At 33.9% G+C, this 20,099-nt stretch overlaps 1 protein-coding gene across 1 annotated transcript; it reads right to left on the minus strand.

Annotated features, from left to right (window-relative positions):
- Window positions 1-1,475: 1,475 nt before the first annotated feature.
- Window positions 1,476-15,398, minus strand: LOC121367209. Its single transcript, XM_041491314.1, has 7 exons — window positions 15,383-15,398; window positions 14,457-14,653; window positions 9,560-9,710; window positions 8,858-8,955; window positions 5,994-6,072; window positions 2,372-2,568; window positions 1,476-1,832 (listed from the first exon to the last, which is right to left on the minus strand). The coding sequence occupies exons 1-7, from the start codon at window positions 15,396-15,398 to the stop codon at window positions 1,650-1,652; spliced, it is 921 nt and encodes a 306-aa protein (XP_041347248.1). The 3' UTR covers window positions 1,476-1,649.
- Window positions 15,399-20,099: the final 4,701 nt, after the last annotated feature.

Genomic DNA, 20,099 nt, shown 5'->3' on the forward strand with positions numbered 1-20,099 from the left:
AGTCAATGCGAGGTCGGTCTGGGATCAATCCCCGTCTGGGGGACCATTGGGCTATTTCTCGTTCCAGCCAGTGCAGCACTACTGGTATATCAAAGGCCGTGGTATGTACTACCCTGTCTGTGGAATGGTGCATATAAAAGATCCCTTGCTGCTAATTGAAAAAGAGTAGCCCATGAAATGGCGACAGCGGGTTTTCTCTCTCAATAACTGTGTGGTCCTTAACCATATGCCTGACGCCTAACCATAACTGCTGAGTGCCTCATTAAATAAAACATTTCTTCTTCTTCTGCTAGTCATTTATTTCATCATTTATTATGATTTGAATATATACATGCAAGCATGCAATTGTGTAATCAATTCAGTTAATGTGCAATAGTGTACTTACAGAACAGCACTACCAATTTTATCCATCCATTTAATTTATGAATTAAAATGGATATTAAAATGATTTCTCTTTAGAAAAATAAAGTTTTTGACTGCGTGTTTGTTTAAACTACATATATCTAACATGTTAGTGTTAATGCGAGAGAGATATGTCAGGTCAAAGTAAGAATATTCATGAGCGATGTTATTATCAGATTGAGGCATAGTTGCTATTTGGTCATAGCTACTAAAGGGCAAACTAAAGTGCTTTCTATATAATGTTAGTAAATCAATACTGACGTGTAACCATCTGAATCTGCAAATCACACCAGGACCGATATTTATCAAAGAACTCAAGCTTTGACTTATTTTTCTGAAACTGACTTTGCTAACTTAAACACTTAAGCTGGCATTTATCAAACAATTTTAATTTGAAAATAGTTTTACTAATTATTTGTTCCTCGTTTAGTAACAGCAATATTTTTTGAGTAAACAAATACTGTTAATTTAATTAATTTAAAATGACCTTAATTTATTTAATTAATTAAAAAGTGTGAAAACACCACATCTGGGTAATAAATAAGTATAAATTTGACACATAACAATTTGACTGAATAAAACACTGAATTAATGTGGTAAAGGCACACTTTTGCCAGCCTATAATGGCTAGATCAAAGTATTTTCTTAGCACTGGTCAACACAGTTTGCATGTCATAGCTACTGTCTTATCAGTTAAGACTTTATAGTAATTTATGAATCCATAAACGAAATAAATATTTATTTTATTCATTAACATAAACACTGGACTTAGACATCATTTAAATAAAAGCTGGCAATACATACTTTATAGTATATATATATATATATATATATATATATATATATATATATATATATATATATATATATATATATATATAATATATATATATATATATATATATATATATATATATATATACACACAATATTGATAATATGTCACCGGTACGCTATTTAAACAGGAAATAGTCTATGTATAAACGAAAACAGTCTGTCACACGTTATCATGAAATTTATGTTGGATACTCATTGCAAGTAAGTCAACAAAACCTTTCCCACAAATATAAATCCAAACACACTTGTATTCTTCGTTGTAGAGAACACCAAACGTCTGGCTTCCACTTCGTTTTTGTGACTTAAGTCGGAAAGATGAGACTTAAGTCTGGTCGGCAGGTGGGTTAAAAGTTAACTTAAAAATAAACCAAACTTAAGTCTAAGTAGCTTGTCAAGTTGATAAATTTGACTTAAGCTTTTAAAATCATGATATTCTTGTAGTTACCTTTAGCACATGCAGTGACTTTGTTGACAGTCATCGTGACCTGTTGGGAAGCCTCCTTTATGGTTATTTTCAATTGTATTTTATCCAAGTTCAAACCTGTGCTGTCACTAAAATCTGCTTTTGTGGTACCTTGTCCATCAAGAGGTTTCTAAAACCGTGTGAAAATAGATGTATGTTATTCATTGTGAGTTAATTAATTATGTGTGCATGTTAATAATGACTAACCTAATTATATAAATGTTTAATTATTTTACTTCACACTATTTTGTAACATTTGTCAGAATGTAAATTTTTAAAATTTATTCTCAAAACAGTGATCCTGCCAGTACGTTTTAAAATGTATATTTCATCTGCTGTACATTCTTGATCACTTGCTTTGGACTTTCAAAACAAACATAACATAAGTTAAGGTTATTGAGCTAAACTCGCAATATGTTCATTTTATTAAAAGACAATCCTATATTGTTGTAATGCCATTGCAATCTATAATATATTAGATTTTCATTCCATATGATGGTATTATTGTATTTATTTAGACACTAACTGTCACATGGTGTTATGCAGTTCTAACATTACATACACATCCATCCTGTTGTTTGTGAATATATACATCCAAGTGATAAAAGAAATTCACAAAACATCATATACTGTTTAACAATAGTAATCATGTCTGCGTTTTATACTTACATAAGTGGTTCCATCATATATCGTCACTGTAACGTTTACGTTAAATGATAGTGAAAGCTCAAACAAGACAATTGCTTCAACATTTGTTAGTTCTGCAATTACAATTGTTTCCGTTGTCCCTCCAAAATCAAGGTTTTTCGGCAGTGCTGATTTTAAGTCTTCCATAGCAATAGGATTCATATCATCTGCACATGGTGCTAAAAAACACACATAAAAACATAAATAAATAAATATGTATATTACTCATCTTCTGCTTTCAGTACAGATGCTTTTACATCTGTCAGAACTAAAGTTGAAAAGCGGTCCTTTAACTTTTCATTTGAAAATGCTGAAGTATACAACAGGTATTTATCTATAGAAGGAATATCAGGATGCTCTTCATCGAACCAATGATACTTCAGAAGGGCGAGATGAAATTCATTATCAGTTATTGAAATAGTCACCTGAATTATCTTTGATGGTTCTTTCGAATATGTTTAATAACATCTGGATTCCTCTTGACTTTCCTTCTGATTGGAGGGAATCAATTATAATTCCTATTCCCAAGCCTGGTAAGGATTCAACTAATCCTACTAGTTGTCATCCAATCACATTGACAAGTTGCATTTGTAAAACCATGAAATGAATTATCAATCGCAGCCGGGTATCTTGAATCTATAAAATTGCTCGCTAACGTGCAATGTGGATCTAGACGTAGCACGGTTGATCATTTTGTTAGATTTGAAACGTTTTGTACGGAAGCTTTCATCCATAATCAGCACTTGGTTTCAGTGGGATTTTTTTTCATTTGGAGATAGCTCACGATACCACATGGAAGTATGGGTTTTTAAGCGACCTCCATGGTATGGGCCTTAGAGGTCGACTTCCTGTTTTTATAACTCAATTTTTAAAAGACAGATCTTTTAAAGTCCGGATAGGGTCGACTTTGTCTCATATTCACTCAAAAGAGATGTGTGCCTCAAAGTAGCATACAGTCTGTAACTTTATTTTCTGTGAAAACACCTGGTGTGGATTGCTCGTTATATATCAACGATTTTCAGATTTGCTATAGGTCGTCCAATATTGAGTAACATTGAATGTGAGTTGCAGCTTTGTCTAAACAAACTGCATCAATGAGCAACTGACAATGGCTTTAGATTCTCAAAGGCAAAAACGATGTGCATGCATATCTGCCAGAAACGAGGTCTTCACTTAAATCCACAGTTGTTTTTGAACAAAACTCCAATTCCAGTTGTGGAGGAGACCAAATTTCTGGGGCTTATATTTGACAGGAAGCTATCTGTTGTGCCCCATCTTAAATATGTTAAAAAGAAGGGCTTAAACGCTCTCAGTATTTTAAAAGTTATTGGTAATACGGAATGGGGAGCAGACCAAAAGGTTATGCTCCATCTGTATAGATCTCTCATGAGGTCAAAACTTGATTATGGGTGCATTGTGTATGGGTCGGCACACAAGTCTTACTTGCAGATGCTAGATCCTATACATAACCAAGGACTTAGGCTTTTTCTTGGTGCATTTAGAACATCTCCTGTAGAGCGCTTGTACGTTGATGCACACGAACCTTGTTTGGGTGCTAGACGTGCAAAGCTTTCACTGCAGTATGCTACCAAGATTAAATCATTACCAAAACATCCAACACATCAAGCTGTGTTTGACAACAAATATATGAAATTGTTTGATTCACGGCTGAATGCTATTCGTGCATTTGGTCTTCGCATTAAGTGTTTTTTGTCGATGTCTAACATTGATTTAGCAGACACTTTGTAAACTCCTTCACATTATGTTTTACCACCTTTGTATATTACACCACCTAAAATTATGTTTCATCTTGGGCAACTGAAGAAAGATCGTACAGACGCTGTTGTATATAAAAAATTTTTCATGGAAATTCAAGACAGGTACCGTGATTACATTCCTGTTTATATAGATGGATCACGGGATGAACATTTTGTGGATTGTGCTAGAGTTTTTCCATGAGACACAATAGTTTCCATGCGACCGCCTGACTCGGCATCAATCTTTACTGCTGAAGTTTGGACAGTCATTAAAGCCTTGGAAGAAATAAAGGATTCTATTTTCACAGATTCACTTTTGTGTCTCCAAGTTTTACAAAACATGAAGTTGGACCATAACTTAATTGGGATGGTGATACGAAAGTGTGTCTTTTTATCGATTGCCAATAAAGATATTTTATTTTGTTGGGTGCTGAGCCATGATGGTATCAGGGGTAATGAAAAGGCAGATTCAGCTGCCAAGTCTGCTTTAGATTTGCCTCATGCCGGTGTTGGCGTGCCTTATACTGATTTTAAACATAGTATCAACCAATTTATCTTTCCGACTTGGCAAAATGATTGGGACGGGGAGGTTGCAAACAAGCTTCATGCTATCAAGCCAGTCTTGGGTGAGTGACAGTCCTCCTATAGGCAGTGCAGGAGGGATCGAATAGTCTTATGTCGTGCCCGCATCAGTCATACATACTTGACCCATTCATTTATCTTGAAGGAAGATCCTCCACCACAGTGTGAGCACTGTCAGTTTACTCTGTCGGTACGCCATATTTTGGTGGAGTGTGCTCATCTTAAACACACTAGAAAAAATATATTTGGACAACGAAATGTGATGGAATTATTTTGATTCCATCCAGAACTTCTACTACAGTTTTTACGTGATACTGACTTTTATTCTAAATTTTAATTTTATATATTTGTGATATTTGTATTTTTACACAGTTCTTTACACTGTGTTTTACTTTAATTTTCGAATTTTTATCTTGATGTGGTTCATCACATTATTTTTGCATTTACCATAGATCGACACCCAATAACCGATGTATTTTTCGTGCTGGGGTGTCATGAAATATTAATTCAATCATTCATCCATCCATTCTATAGTTAAGGTGTTCTAAGCAGTAATTAACTGGTAACTGTAAAATTAAATTGCAATACTCATTGGACAATTTGAAAGGTACACTAGAAAACGCTTTTAGGCATCATATATTGTGCAATGTGTCTAAGTTTTACTGCATATTGTAAGAAGGATTTGTTTTCCTACAAGATCATCTGATTTGATGCGTGGCCTTTTTACATCATGTACAACATGACAACAATGTTAGCATATTTCCTGTGTATAAATTTATAAAACCATAGATAAGTATCACTGTTGCCTATTGGCCCATCACATCTATGTCACTTCATAAGTAACAGTGTCTGTTACTAGTTGCCCAGTACCTAGATAATTTTAAGCCAAAGATTGGTGATAAAATGTTTATTAGAAAATGTTTTGGTTATAAGGAAATTACAGACGTCGCATGTGCGGCCGTTTTATCAAAGTGATAAATATGTCTTTAATTAGCTGTTTCTAGTATTATAACTCTATTTATTTGCTTTATATGTCATAAAACCGAATTGGTGCATGTGCTCCTGGCAAACCTATTTGAAAACAATACCAGTGATTCCCTGAATAGGTACTACATGTTTGACAAAGTAAACGTATATACATTATCTTAATATATATTGTGATACGCTATAATTATAATTGTATTATCTTAACAGCTAAAGAGATTAGTGGATCAAGATTAGCCTTCCATATATTGTGCATTCTACAGAGTAATTATATACATTACCCGTTGTCGGGGATGTTGTTGGTCTTGTTGTTAGAGTGGTCGTTGATGGTGTTTCAGTAACAGTTTCCGCCACCTTTTTCTGGGGAAAAATATTATAGCTCATATATATAAAGAGTATGGATTGTACTATTTAGTAACTTTATTTTCATGTTATGTTATGCCTTTCTACTCGATGTAATAATACATTCATTACAATGATTCCTGAATACTGAAGTTAGACATAAGCATGTCTGATGTCATAAATATCATGACTGTTAAGGTATATTTTAGTATGGTTAAGCCATATATATATATTTAGATTGGGTCCTCCGATTATTATGTCTAAAACGCACGATTAAGGGTTGTGAATGTCGAAGCAGATGTTTAATTATTATTGTTTATCCTGGTTCTAAAACGATTGCTGTTTGCTTTCCACATGAATCTCTTTGGCTACCCTACATGGATTGCGTCAGATAACACAATATTAAACTCTGACTGACTCTTTTAGTCCTAACTCAATTGGTTCTAAATTGAAACGCATGCTAGTTAAAAGCAAACACACATACATTTTGTAATTGGATATGGTATAGTATTCAATACATAACACAGAAAATAGTGTGGTGGGTAGCAGCCCAGTTATTCAAATAATGTAACAATATGTAAACACATGATCTGAAAACAAATGACACCAGCCACTAATAAATAGTGATACTAATTGGTTTATGGCAGTACTCTTCCTCACTATGTTATGAATAACTGACGTTAGCCAACTGACAATTAATGTTCTCCTTCTATTGAAATTATACACCTCCAAACAACAGTCTTGTACACCCTTGAACATTAGTCAAGTACACCCTCCACCAACAGTCGAGTAACTCTAACTTTAGAATCTAGCGCCCTGCTCAATTGTTTTATATAAATCAAATCATGGGGTCTAAAAATTAAAACATGCTAGTTGCATTTTGTTCATGATACACTGATTTTATAATTAAATTAAATGTTAAAGGGTTTTGGGTTTTGGACAATGTCTATATATCTATTGGCAATATATGTTAAATAAATCAATTTAATACACCATTTTACTGAGAAAGTAATTTTTGCATGTTGAAACGCAGTGGAACGAGTGATAAGAAATATAAATGTTCAAAATTCAACAGGGTTGAAAGTTAGCAGTCGTCTGGTTGCTCGTGGCGACTTTTATTGGCTAAGGTCGACTAAGAATTTTACAAAGATTGTCCATTGGACGACCATCGATTTTAGGGTCTGACGAGTATGGTACTAGTTAAAAAAGAAACACACTGATACTGAATCGTATATGACAAAACACACTACAGATCTGGTAGCAGAAGACATAGAACATGTTCTGTATTTTGACAGCGCCGACATAATGAATAAAGATAAAATTAATATAAAAACATATTAATTTATTAACTTTTAAACCCATACCATCTCAAATAACATTTTATTGGCGGTAAATGTTCAGCGTAAATTAAAAACAAAATATTGCTTTACCAATTACCATCAAACTTCATAGATCAACGTTTTTCCCTGATACATATTTCAAGGCAATTGATGGAACATCCAAGGTGATTTGAATGTCACAACCGTAATACATGACCAGGGCCCGTATTTTCGAAGCCATCTTAGCCTACGAAATCGTAAAATCATCGTAAGCTATGACGTCACTATGGCGTGTGCTGTAGTGACATCACACCCTATGATGGTTTTACTATTTCGTAGGGCTAAGATGGCTTCGAAAATATGGGCCCTGGGCCGTTTCTCTGCAAAAAGCAGTCGAATGGGCATTTGGCCAAATAGTGGATGATTCCATGTATCTCTATCTAGTGGCTCATATATAGAACAACAGCTACTCCCGAGGAAATCATTTGTTGGATTTCTTCCCTCTTGCATCGCCACAAAGTTTATTCCATCCCTCTTGTATCGCCAGAATAGTACTGCCACTCCTAGACTAGTTTACTAAAGCACGCGCAGTTCTACCTTTAGTCTTTTTGTACTGCATTATCGTTTACCCTAATTAATATGTATAATTTAATGGTATTTTTGTAAAGAAATATGTTTATTTATACTGGGTTTCTTTTTAAATGTGGGTTTGTTTTTTGTTTTTTTTTAGTTGGTATGGGTTAAAAATATAATAACATATTTTTTTCTATGAATTTTAACTTTATTCATTATGAAGTTAAATGCTAATTCATCGATTTTCTTTAATGCAAATGGGAATATATACGGTAAGCACATGGTTATTATTCAACAAAAAAACATTCTAGTTTTGATTTTGGCTGTGCAGCTAAATTACAATGTGATAATTCTAGGGCTAGTTAAATCTGAGAAGGGCCAGTAAGATTTTTCTTCAACTGGCCCTGCTGGCGACCATAGTCTTCATGTTAATTTTCAACCCTGATTCAAACATAATATTGGATTTCAATACGAATAGTGAGGATGGAAAAAAAACTTATAATGCAAATATGCATACACGATTTCCTTTATTATTAAACATATTTCCACTTTCATTGTGCAATATGTCTCCATGAAATCCTGCATCTACAAGTTCACAACAAATATCTTGAATTAGTAATATAAGAGCTAAGCTTAGGTTTTGTTAAATACACATTGTACAGTATTGTACTGTGCTCCCACACTATTGGTGTAGATGTAGATGACCTTTTTTATGAATCTACAGCTGTGAACACTGCAGGAGAGAGAGAGAGAGAGAGAGAGAGAGAGAGAGAGAGAGAGAGAGAGAGAGAGAGAGAGAGAGAGAGAGAGAGAGAGAGAGAGAGAGAGAGAGAGAGAGAGGGGAGAGAGAGAGAGAGAGAGAGAGAGAGACAGAGAGTCAGACAGACAGACAGTCAGGCAGACAGACAGACAGGCAGAGACAAATAGCTAGTAAGTGTGCGACAGCGATAGCGAGAAAGACGGAAAGAGTGGTGGCAATATGTATTACCTGTGGTCGTTCCTTCCTCCTCTGAAAAAAAACAAAACAAACAACAGCTTGGTTATTTTTTAAGGATCAAACACTATTCTTACAACTAAAGCAAATGCAAGAAGAAAATATACAATACAACTAACATGCATTTCCCCAAAACATCTAATTTATTTTGCACATTATACATCAATAATTAATTATTAATAATAGTGATAATAATAATAATAATAATAATAATAATAATAATAATAACCATCATCATCATAATCATCATCATTGGAATGCCCTGTTTGTTACGTTAACTATTGTCATAAATAAAAACTGAAGATTGATCCCTAAAGAAGCCTTTGTATTCCTCCAAAATCATTATCATTATCATCATCATCATCATCATCATCATCATTATCATTATTATTATTATTTAGGCAAAGTAAATCAATATTATAGATTGTCATCATTTTAGTATCAATTTCGAATACACGCTATTATTCTTAAGATCTTCTTTGAGAGGATGGGTGGTGCGAAACATGTGCTATTCTTTATACTTATACATGAAACTGGATTTATTGAAAATTAATATTTCAAAAACTCTTGATCTCATCATTTGACAACACTGGGCTATATTACAACATGTGTTCCTTACCTGTTTGACAGCCTTTGACAACCATAGTCTCTAGGCTCAACGTAGCAGGTCCAGTAGGTGTACGGAACACTCTTATTAACAAGGTTTCTCCCGCTACCATCTTGTCTTGGCTAATCCATGTGGCTTTTCCATTTTCTATTTTTGCTTCATACTTGAAATAAAATATAATTATACTTGGGGTTTTTTCTGTTGTTTTTGTTGGTGTTTTTTGTTTTGTTTTGGTTTGTTGTTGTTTTTTGTTGTTGTTTTTTTGTTTTTGTGGGGTTTTTTTTGGGGAGGGGGTGGGGTTGGGGGGGGGGGGGGGGGGTTTCGAATACGATCATCCCAAATATAGCATGCTAGAAATATTTTAAAACAATAAGTCCATTATAAATAAATAAGTATTGGCGAAAACAGTTTTGCTCAATGTATGGTATTTTGAATGTCTTATAAATATAAAATAAAATAATAAAATTTCACCAATGCTCTTATTTCGAAAATCTCCCAAAATGGATGGAAATCTAGCATTATATTTTAAATGCTTAAAAGGAAGAATATATGAACAAAAGACTATACGTAAAATATTACAATTTGTCATTCATAACCTGCCCATCAAAGTTTATTTGATGCAAATAAGAGCTAAAGATAAGTTACCCCAGTACTATATGAGTTTTATAGTTTTACAGGCATATGCATGAACACATGTGGGTATCAATAAAAATTAGCAAACAGCGATATCGTAAAATACGTAATACTAGTATGCAGCAATCTTTAAAAACGAGTAAGGGTACTTTGAGTTCAATGTAATGTTACCCACAGCTATCAGTAATTGAATTTACCACAATAATAAGTAGCGTGTCATATGTAATAAAAGTATACAATATTTTTCAGATCACATACTTTCATAATTTGAAAATTGGATGTAAATTAATTAGGTCACGGCACTGCGTTTATTGATATGTAAGCGAACTACTATGGTGACACTTCAGATTAGATGTATACATTAATAGTCGTCAAAGAAAAATATTTCAATAGCAACTTTACATTAAAAGTTGTCCAGCGATCTGAAAACCAAACATTAGTTTACTTTAAAACGACACCACGTCATATTAAATATTGACTAATGGCTGACTGGAATTATAATTATATGTATCATATCATACGTTAAATATACATGTAGATCAAACGTCGATGTCTGTCGATAGGAAGATCAAATTAAATATTATTTTGAAACACATATTATGTAAATAGCTTTATGTATTGACAGCTGAAAGAACTTATATTTAAAACATACGTAGCTTTGTTTTAGATTGAAATAATTAAACTTCGTGCGTTTTTTATCAATGATTATATGTTAAATTTGTTCGGGTATGGATTTGTTTTCATGATTATGTAAAGAAAAACATACTAAATAGGAATTAAATGTAATATTAGAAAAAAATAGGCTCTTAATAATTGAACAGGACAATAGTATGTATACAACATGCAAATAGCAGAAGAAACAATGCTTATAGATAAGATGATAGCTCTGTCGCAAATTATGTCATATGTATGACACATTTTAATTAGACATACATGCTAAAGCCATAAGCATATTAGATGTGTGGGATCTAGCTCGGGTCGTTAAAACAGCTGTTAGAGAGTTTTTGATCGAAGGATCAAACCCCTCGGTGGACCCATTCTCTTATTAGTTTTTTCTCTCATCCTAACAGTGCCCTTTAACTGGTATTTCAAAAGTAATGGTATGTACTGCCATGTCAATGGAACATGGAAATAATGTCAAAATGTTGCAGATTCCCTTTGTCAGAAAAACCAAATGTTTGACAACCAGTAGCTGATGATTATTAAATCAATGTGCTTGTGGTGCCGTTAGACAAAACAAATTTTAACTTTATATGACAGGGATAATTGTGGATGTGGCATATGTAAGTTTTACATGTATTTTATGTTCTTGTTACAGTAACTACCCGGAAGTGTGATTTCACAAGGCTGCTTAATCATTAGAAAAACAACAAACACAACCAAACATTTAGGAAATCACCTGTTACCATTTTTTTCTTTGAGAGGTGATATCGTCTATTTGACGGTGGATTAATGGATGACCACCTCGCCGCCGCCTATCACCTCGAGAAGAAAAAGGAATAGAAACTGGTGATCTCCATTGTAAAATACCTTTTACCTTCTTTTATTCTATTTTCTGTAAATTATATATGTTTTATTTTTAATGCAATGTAAATAGCGAACTATTTTCATTCATCAAATTCTCCGAAGTTACTCTTCCACATTTTCTCAAACGTGTCTGTATCGCGTGGACATATCGATCGGACTTTAAACTTTTAGATCTGCGTTCAAAATTTTATGTCGAAATTACTTCTTTTTTTAAAAAATATTATTAATTAGTCAGATCCTCTCTTCTTTCTCTTATTTAGTTTTGGACTGTCCTTCTAAAATGTTCCAAATTATGTAAATATTCGGCCGAGCAGTCGATTTTTTTTTTTTTTGGCATGTAACCTTTTTATTTTTTTTATTTATTCTATTAACTTTTTTACTAATTGCTATTTTCAAAATTCGGCCCATTTTCACCCAATCCCCCCCCCCCCCCACCCCCCTCCATCCCGAGTCAGGCCACCGATCTTATCGGAGGTTGGACTCGGGATGGGCGTGTTCGAAACCCTAGTGGTATATGGGCAAGTTAAACTAGTTATCATCATCATGTATCTGAATGGCGTCAACGATAGGAAGAGTCCATCATTGGGGTAACGAAATTACTATTGTGTATTTGAACAAATTTTTATTTATATAGACGCGAAAACAACACCAACAACAACATAATGCTTTAAACTGAAAACAATACATGTACCAATAAACCACTTTTAAGATGAAACAAATTTCAAATACCCTGCAATATGGAACGGTCTGAAATGTAAACTTGTAAAAGTGTTTGTCCATCAAACATATTTGGATATATTCGTTTTTATTTATTGTGCTACGTTGCTAATTCATATTTGTTGTGTGATAATGGTTGTGAATTTCAACTCAACAGCATGTCATGTTAAATGTAGGTGTCATTTGAGTAATTTTATTTATGTTGGCAGTGGGGCGGGGGGGGGGGGGGGGGGGGGTCCAAGGTGTCCGGACCCCCCCCCCCCACCTCATATTTGAGAAGTGCCCCTTTTATTTAGGATTTTTAGGTTTTTTTACAAATTTATTTATTCTGTCAATGTATAAAACACTGAAGAATACGTCTGCCAGCGTCCCTGTTGTAGCACTATTATATTATGGTCCATGTGAATCGTGTGTAATTTTTCAATAGTACCTTTTTTAATGTTATTTGCCCTTTTTGTTGGACCCCACCCCCCCCCATCAGAAAAGCTGGACCGCCCAGGGCAGCTGTGTTTGTTGTAATAAGTGTTTTGCAAGTTCGTTTGAAAACTTTGAGAGGCCATGATCGAGTAAATCTGAGTTTTTACACGATGATTTTTCACTGCGGTTTAAATGTTGTCAGAAGCTGTTGTAGAATTTTTGAATATTTGTGTTCTTATGCTGGCAAAGCGTGTGATCGGTACGTCTGCTGTCAGACCAGACTGTACATTCTCGATCAGCTGAATAGGTCGATTGTTATTTGAAATTCTGCTTGAAAAGGCCGATGCAGCATTGCTATATTGTCTGAAGAGTATTCTTCAGGGTCATTTTCTGGTCCAAATATTTCTTTCAATTCATCCAAATTAAACGACCAGGCGTCTTCTATGTGTATGTTATCCATATTTACAAACAGTGACACTTCACCGCGTATAAATAAACGTAAACAACGTTACAGTAGGTACATTGACTTTCGGAAGTGGTATATCGTAGAATTAACCACTTGTAATCAGCCAATCAAAATGCTTGATTTCTTACAGGTATTTTACAATACTTTATCATGTGTATCTGGGGTATTGTAACATTATAACGTAATTCATTAAATAATGTGTATTTAATACTGAAAAGTACTACTTCCGTTATATGATAAGATAAGATAAGCAGTTATTTCCAACCTCCAGTGGTAAAGCACTAGTGGTCACTTTAGAATCCATCCCTGTCGGTGAGCCCATTGGGCTAGCTCTTACTTTAACCAGTGCACCACGACTGGTATACCAAAGGCCGTTGTATGTGCTACTTTGTCTGTAGGATGATGCGTATAAAAGAACACTTGCTCCTAACAGAAACATGTTGGGGTTTGCTCTCTAAGACTATATGTAGAAAATTACAAATCTTTGACATCAAACAGCCGATGATTAATAAATCAATGTGCTCTAGTGGTGTCGTTAACTAAGTGTTTTTAAAAACGTTTTATTTCTACCCATCTAATAAAAACATTTCACTTAGCTTGCCATTAAACAAGCTGACACAACTGTGTCTGTATATCAAATTGCATATTCTTTGCAGAAGGGAACTGGCTTCAATATTGTTTATATTATGTGGTCAGCAGTCGTGAACTTGTCATAACACTCCCTGAACATTTTTTATCGGTTTCGTGGTGTCCCGACAAGTATCTTTTAACATGTCACTGTAGTCCCTTTATTAAGTCCTCAACGTTTTAACGAATTGAATTAATTCATTTTAACTGTTATTAAAACCAAAATGTTAATGTTAAATAATTTCTTTATTATCCTTATTATCCATAATATTATTCATAAGAATAATAAGCTATGTCAAAACGTTTCAAACGTAACTAGAGAGAGAGACAAAACGATTTTCATTAATGACGTCAATTTGGTAAGCGATTACACAGACTGGGGAAGCCGCATTATGTTATGACGTCGCCTCTCAAAATTACGTCATTCGTTGTGCACGTGAAATTATTATGACACAGGGGTGTGATTCTGGTTATATTTCGTGTATATCTTGAACTATGTGGATAATAAAATGGTGTACTTACTTCTTCAGTGCCAGACCCGACTAGTACTTTGCTTATTCCATCAGGAGCGTCCATCTGATACTCCTTCCACTCTATTATCTGTGTGCTTGTTAGAGAAATCTGTGCAATGTCTTCGCCTCCAAATGTAACAGTAAGTCCTGGTTGTATGCTGTAATCATCTTTCGATATAGATGTCATGTTCTCTTTACAGAGACTTTCTGCAATTCAGAACGAGTCAACCGTTAGAAGACATTATATGTACTAAAGGGTATTGGTAGGTTTTTACGTGGATCGCTAGACATGTTTATAATATATAGAATACTAAACGAGCTTCCCTGTTATACCATTTTTATGTAACGAGTGGACAGTTTTGGTATCTGATGAGGGAAACGAGTCAGATACCAACACTGTTCACGAGTAGGATACCAACACTGTTCACGAGTTTCATAAAAATGGTACGACAGGCAAGCAAATATAGTATTTTATTTATTACAAACTGCACTGCGTAGGAAACTAGGGGGGGGGGGGGGAGAAGCAGCGATGGTTTATATATATTATATATATATATATATATATATATATATATATATATATATATGCTTAAAAAAAATATGGGGAACCTGAAATATTAATTATTAGACCGAACATACATTTTGACCACAGACAACCGAGTAAAAAACTATCAGGTCTGTTTATCTACACACCAAAACACATTCCATAGTTTGCACATACATCACGCAGTTGCCCAGTACACGTGCGTGGGGTGTCATTCTCGATTTTGAGAATTTTCAGGAAAGTCCATTAATCACTGTGGAACATTATTTCTGTCAATCTTTTTCATTCTATTGATAATACAGTTGTTATTGTTTTGTTTTTAGTCATTTTTATTGTTTGAATTTGCGATTTACTGATAAAAAAAACGTCAACTTTCAACTTTCACTTCTGACCCCAATCATCCTTCATGATCTTTGGTAGTCATAAAACCTACTGTAATACTGAACTACCGGTTGTATTGTTTGCCCAATTAATTCACTATTATCATATAGCCATTTCCCACAGCTAATATACCTTACAATTTTGGCAATTGTAAATTCTTATTAGAGTTCTCCTACTTTTTTTTAGGATATATATATATATATATATAGATAGATAGATAGATAGATAGATAGATAGATATACATATATACACTAAGGTGAAATATATAACATTTCGGTCAGATACTATTCAAAACAATGATTCTAAACTCAGAACATAGAGTCTATTTAAATCGGAGTTTAAATTAAAAAAACTACCTGCTCTACACACCAAACTTCGAACAAAGCAGACAATTTACTAAAATGATAATCAGTGAACATAATCTTCATATTGAAGCTGGATGATTCTGTAAACCTAAAAATCTAATTGAAAAGGGGATTTGTTTTTTTTGTAATTTTCAAGCTGTGGAAGATTAAAAACATTTTATTTTAGACTGTCCTATTTATTATGTTGAAATGCTACAACTATTTAATAAGTTAAACTCCTTTGTCGACTTATCTACTCTAAATAGGAAGTTAATTTTACATTTATTACGTCATACAATAATGGTGACATTTTAAATTCTTAACCATGTATAAACATTTATTGACGCTGTATTTCTAAACGTAAAGTTCTTGTTCTGGCTATCAGTGGGGCAGTAATTTTATTTATTTATTTCCAAGTATTTTGACCATTTTATGTTTATAATATACTTTATTATTATACTGTAATCTTATTCCTTTAAATATAATACAACTTTTGTCTCCGTCTGGCCTGAACATTAATATTGTTATTATTATTAATTGTTGTTGTTATTGATGTTTGTGTGTTTGCTTTTTTTTCTTCTTTTTTTATCCGTTTGCTGACACCAGTTTGTTTGGTATTATACAATAAACTGTCAATTAATGAGGTGCTGAAATTCACAATAATAACTGAATTGTTGAACTGACCAGCAAAGCTTGAGTTGAATGAATGCGACGCTGACATGTTGTACATTTAGGAGATAACCATATGTCATTTTTGACCGAAGGCGTTAGCCTGAGGTTAAAATGGAAACAAGTGTGGGCATCATATAGACAATAACACCCGCAAATCTGAAACCTCCATATGGAGATTTTGTTCGTAACTGAAAATTGGATTAATGCAGGGTTACTATTTGGACGAACTATTTATATTTAAAACCTAACTCGGGAGGTTTTCTTTATACAGTAAGTGTTTATATTAGTTGGTACATCTCATATTTCGCCACAAAATAATTAATTCCATGATGTTATCGATTCCGCTTGAAAATTGAGCGGAATTTGCACGCTTGTTGTGTGCATTAGACTTGTAAACATCGGAGGTCCAATAAATGTCAAAATGTTAAAAAAAAACCCAGACCATAGATGTTTACCTTGGTGAACTAGTCGACCACAGGCACTTGCCGCAACATCGGTTTGGTTTCGTACACAACAGGGCCAAATATAACAGCCTACCTTATCGCAATTCCACGGCCATGTTTCATAATGGTACACTTTTAAATTACACTAGTTGGTACAAACACGGTTAGATACATTAATTGAGTAATTGTTTTGACATGAGCAATATCTTTCAATGGTGTGTAATAAACTGAGAATACTAAACGAATTTCTGTGACAGAACATTTAGGATATTATCCATAACCTATTAAGTCGCCCCATTTGGGATTTCCTCCATTTTTAAAGTAATACACAACCTAATGTTTGTTTACGTTCCAAGTCTCACAGTAAGATGTGCAGACAGTCAAGTAGCTAAGATATTTCACTGTACCTTAAACATTATTTTTTTCTACAACGGCACCAAAATAGGTCTAAAACACCCGTATGTCAATTAAAACATTTGTAGTTTTGTTAATTTATGGCGATCATGCCCAAAATATATATTGAAGTGTCCTCTGCATGTGTGTCTTTATGTCATGATGTCAGTAAAATTTTAGGTCGCACATTAATCGTTTTTCTATGGAAGCAAATAAAGGCGCTAAAAATTGAAAACCCCAAAAAGTATTGAGTTTTACAATAAAACTATGGCTATTACTACAATATAATATATATATTATATAGTCAGTATTACATTTCAGTAAATATTAAAATAACATTTAGATAAGAAATAGAAATAACAAAAGCTATTTTAAAAACACAATTGAAAAGACGTTTGTCCCACCTTATCTTGCAAGCAATATTATAAACACCATGCAGGAATCTGCTGATTGCTAAATCAATAACAAATAATTGTAAAAACAGTTCCCTTTGTACAAATTGTTTCAAGACATAAATTCAATCATGCAAATTTCAGCGATATAGTTTGTTTGAATGATGTTTTGTACCTTTATACTTCAAAATAGTTAATAACGCGACTGCATAGTTACTTTTTTTCATTCAATGATCGGGTATACTGATTGTAAGCACGTGTGCACCTTTTATTGCATGAATTATGTAGAGATTTCTGCATTGTTGATTCAAATAGCTATTAAAAAGTTTCTGCAACTAATAATTATAACAAAATTACAAAGCAGTTTTAAAATGTACTAATATAATTATTAGGTACCGCGAATCATCAGGGACCCATGCTACACACGCGATGTAATATAAATGGTATCTTTTCAGAACGAATATAGTATTATATTTATTACATCACGTAACAATGAACAAATATCGGACAGAATTACTTTCAACATAACAAAACGAGACATGAAAATGCAAAGACCTAAGATCGCGAAAATGACGTCGTTTACTAAATGAGGTCACTTTGCCAAAATGACTGCTGTAAGAAAGCTGTGGGTGAATGTGATTAAAACAACGTGGAAAGACTGGACAGGGAGAAATGTCCGAGACCGTTGCAATAGCAGCGGACACTTTTGTTTCGATTCATTCGAACTTGTGTGTCGGCTAAAGCGAGACATGGGAATACTATCAAGAGACATTTCAGGATCCGTGGGACCTGTAGCACAAATAACAGCGGGCCCCCCTTTCCAGGATATATATTTTCCAACCCCCTCGGGGAGAGGTGAAAAATGGCCCGGAGACAATAAATGTACACATCACTACCGGGACCTCTGAAGAGTGGGGCATGTAGCAGCACATGCTACTAGGATAAACCGGCTCAGGATATATATTTTGCAACACCCTCGGGGAGAGTTGAAAAATGGCCTGTGGACAATAGATGTACACATCACTGCGGGGACCTCTGAAGCGCGGGCCATGTAGCAGCACATGCTACTAGAATAATCCGGCTCTGGATACCATGTATTATGTTGTTTTTGTTAAAGATGCCGTACCAACATGTTTTTCTACGACACAAACCTAGTGACAACACGCTGACGCCATCCACACAGAAACTACTAGGGGTGCATATCGTCAACGTCCCAAACCGTTCAGTTTGTTTTCTCGTGCACGGTTGCACAATCAACATCCGACTTATTGTAGTCTGCTTTTCGTTTATTTGTATGCTTTTTCTTCACAGTTCGAGAACATTTTCATCAACAATAAAGTTCAGACAAGAAAATATCTATAGTCCGAGAACATTTTCATCAACAGTAAAGTTCAGACAAGTAAATATCTATAGTCCGAGAACATTTTCATCAACAATAAAGTTCAGACAAGTAAATATCTATACTCCGTCACATTCTATTACAAAAATGTTTTGTTTTTTTGTAAATAATTTCAGTTTGGTTTGATGCAATGAGAAAAGTAAACGTGTTTTGGAAGTAACAAACAAATACTAATTTTGTATACAACTTAAACAAATAATAGGATCAAAAATAAATAAGTTGTAGTAAATTCCATAGTATGAAAACAGGCGTTCTCTGTGGGACAGACTATAAATACATAACTTTACAAACCTCTAAAACCATTATTTTACTATACTAGTAGTGTCCTTCCCACAGGGAACGCCTTTTCTCAATACTATGAACTTTACTACAAGTTATTTATTTTTGAGCCAATTGTTTTCAAAATTGCACACAATGTTTTTTCCAAAACACTTTTACTGTTTCTTATGTCAAACCAAACTGAAATCATTCATCTTTATAGGAGGAAGGGACGTACTATCAGTCGCGTTTGTTTATACCTTAAAATTACCTATATCTGGTCCACTTGACTAGTAGAAATTGGAAAGATGAATTAACATCCGGTGCGTACCACATAACCTTAAGCGTGTGAGATCAACAATGCCAAATGATTAAATTTGTATGATTTTTAAGCTCTCTGTTGATAGAATTTGTTTTCAATTATATTCGATCTGTAAAAGATATGCTACATTTGTGTGCCTCTGCTATAGTGAATAGTAGACATAATCCATTCATAACAATTGTAAATAGTTTTGAGGGTATATATTGTGTTAATTAAGAATCTATTCATTAGAAAATTGATATTTTACAAACAAACAATCCACTGATATGAACGTAATATATATATATATATATATATATATATATATCATATAGCATATATATATGACATCACAGCACATTTATCAGATGTGTACACCTCCGAACACCCAACCTCAAATTGATAAGTGTTGACAAATTTATATGTAATCAATTTATTATGTTCAGGAAACATATTAGTGGCCTAGAGGTGCATTATACCCTACTACGCATCTGGGCCACAGGAACTTGTTCTGCCTTTGACAAT

This window comes from Gigantopelta aegis, unplaced genomic scaffold, assembly GCF_016097555.1.
Source record: "Gigantopelta aegis isolate Gae_Host unplaced genomic scaffold, Gae_host_genome scaffold1915, whole genome shotgun sequence".
Taxonomy (NCBI): Eukaryota; Metazoa; Mollusca; class Gastropoda; order Neomphalida; family Peltospiridae; genus Gigantopelta; species Gigantopelta aegis.

Bases quoted from the DNA above. Each gene is read 5' to 3' on its own strand.
- LOC121367209 (XM_041491314.1), bottom strand. The intron at 9,711-14,456 runs GTAAGTACACCA...TTTTATTTCAAG, and splicing joins TCGGGTCTGGCACTGAAGAA to TATGAAGCAAAAATAGAAAA. The intron at 2,569-5,993 runs GTAATGTATATA...TGTGTTTTTTAG, and splicing joins AACAACATCCCCGACAACGG to CACCATGTGCAGATGATATG.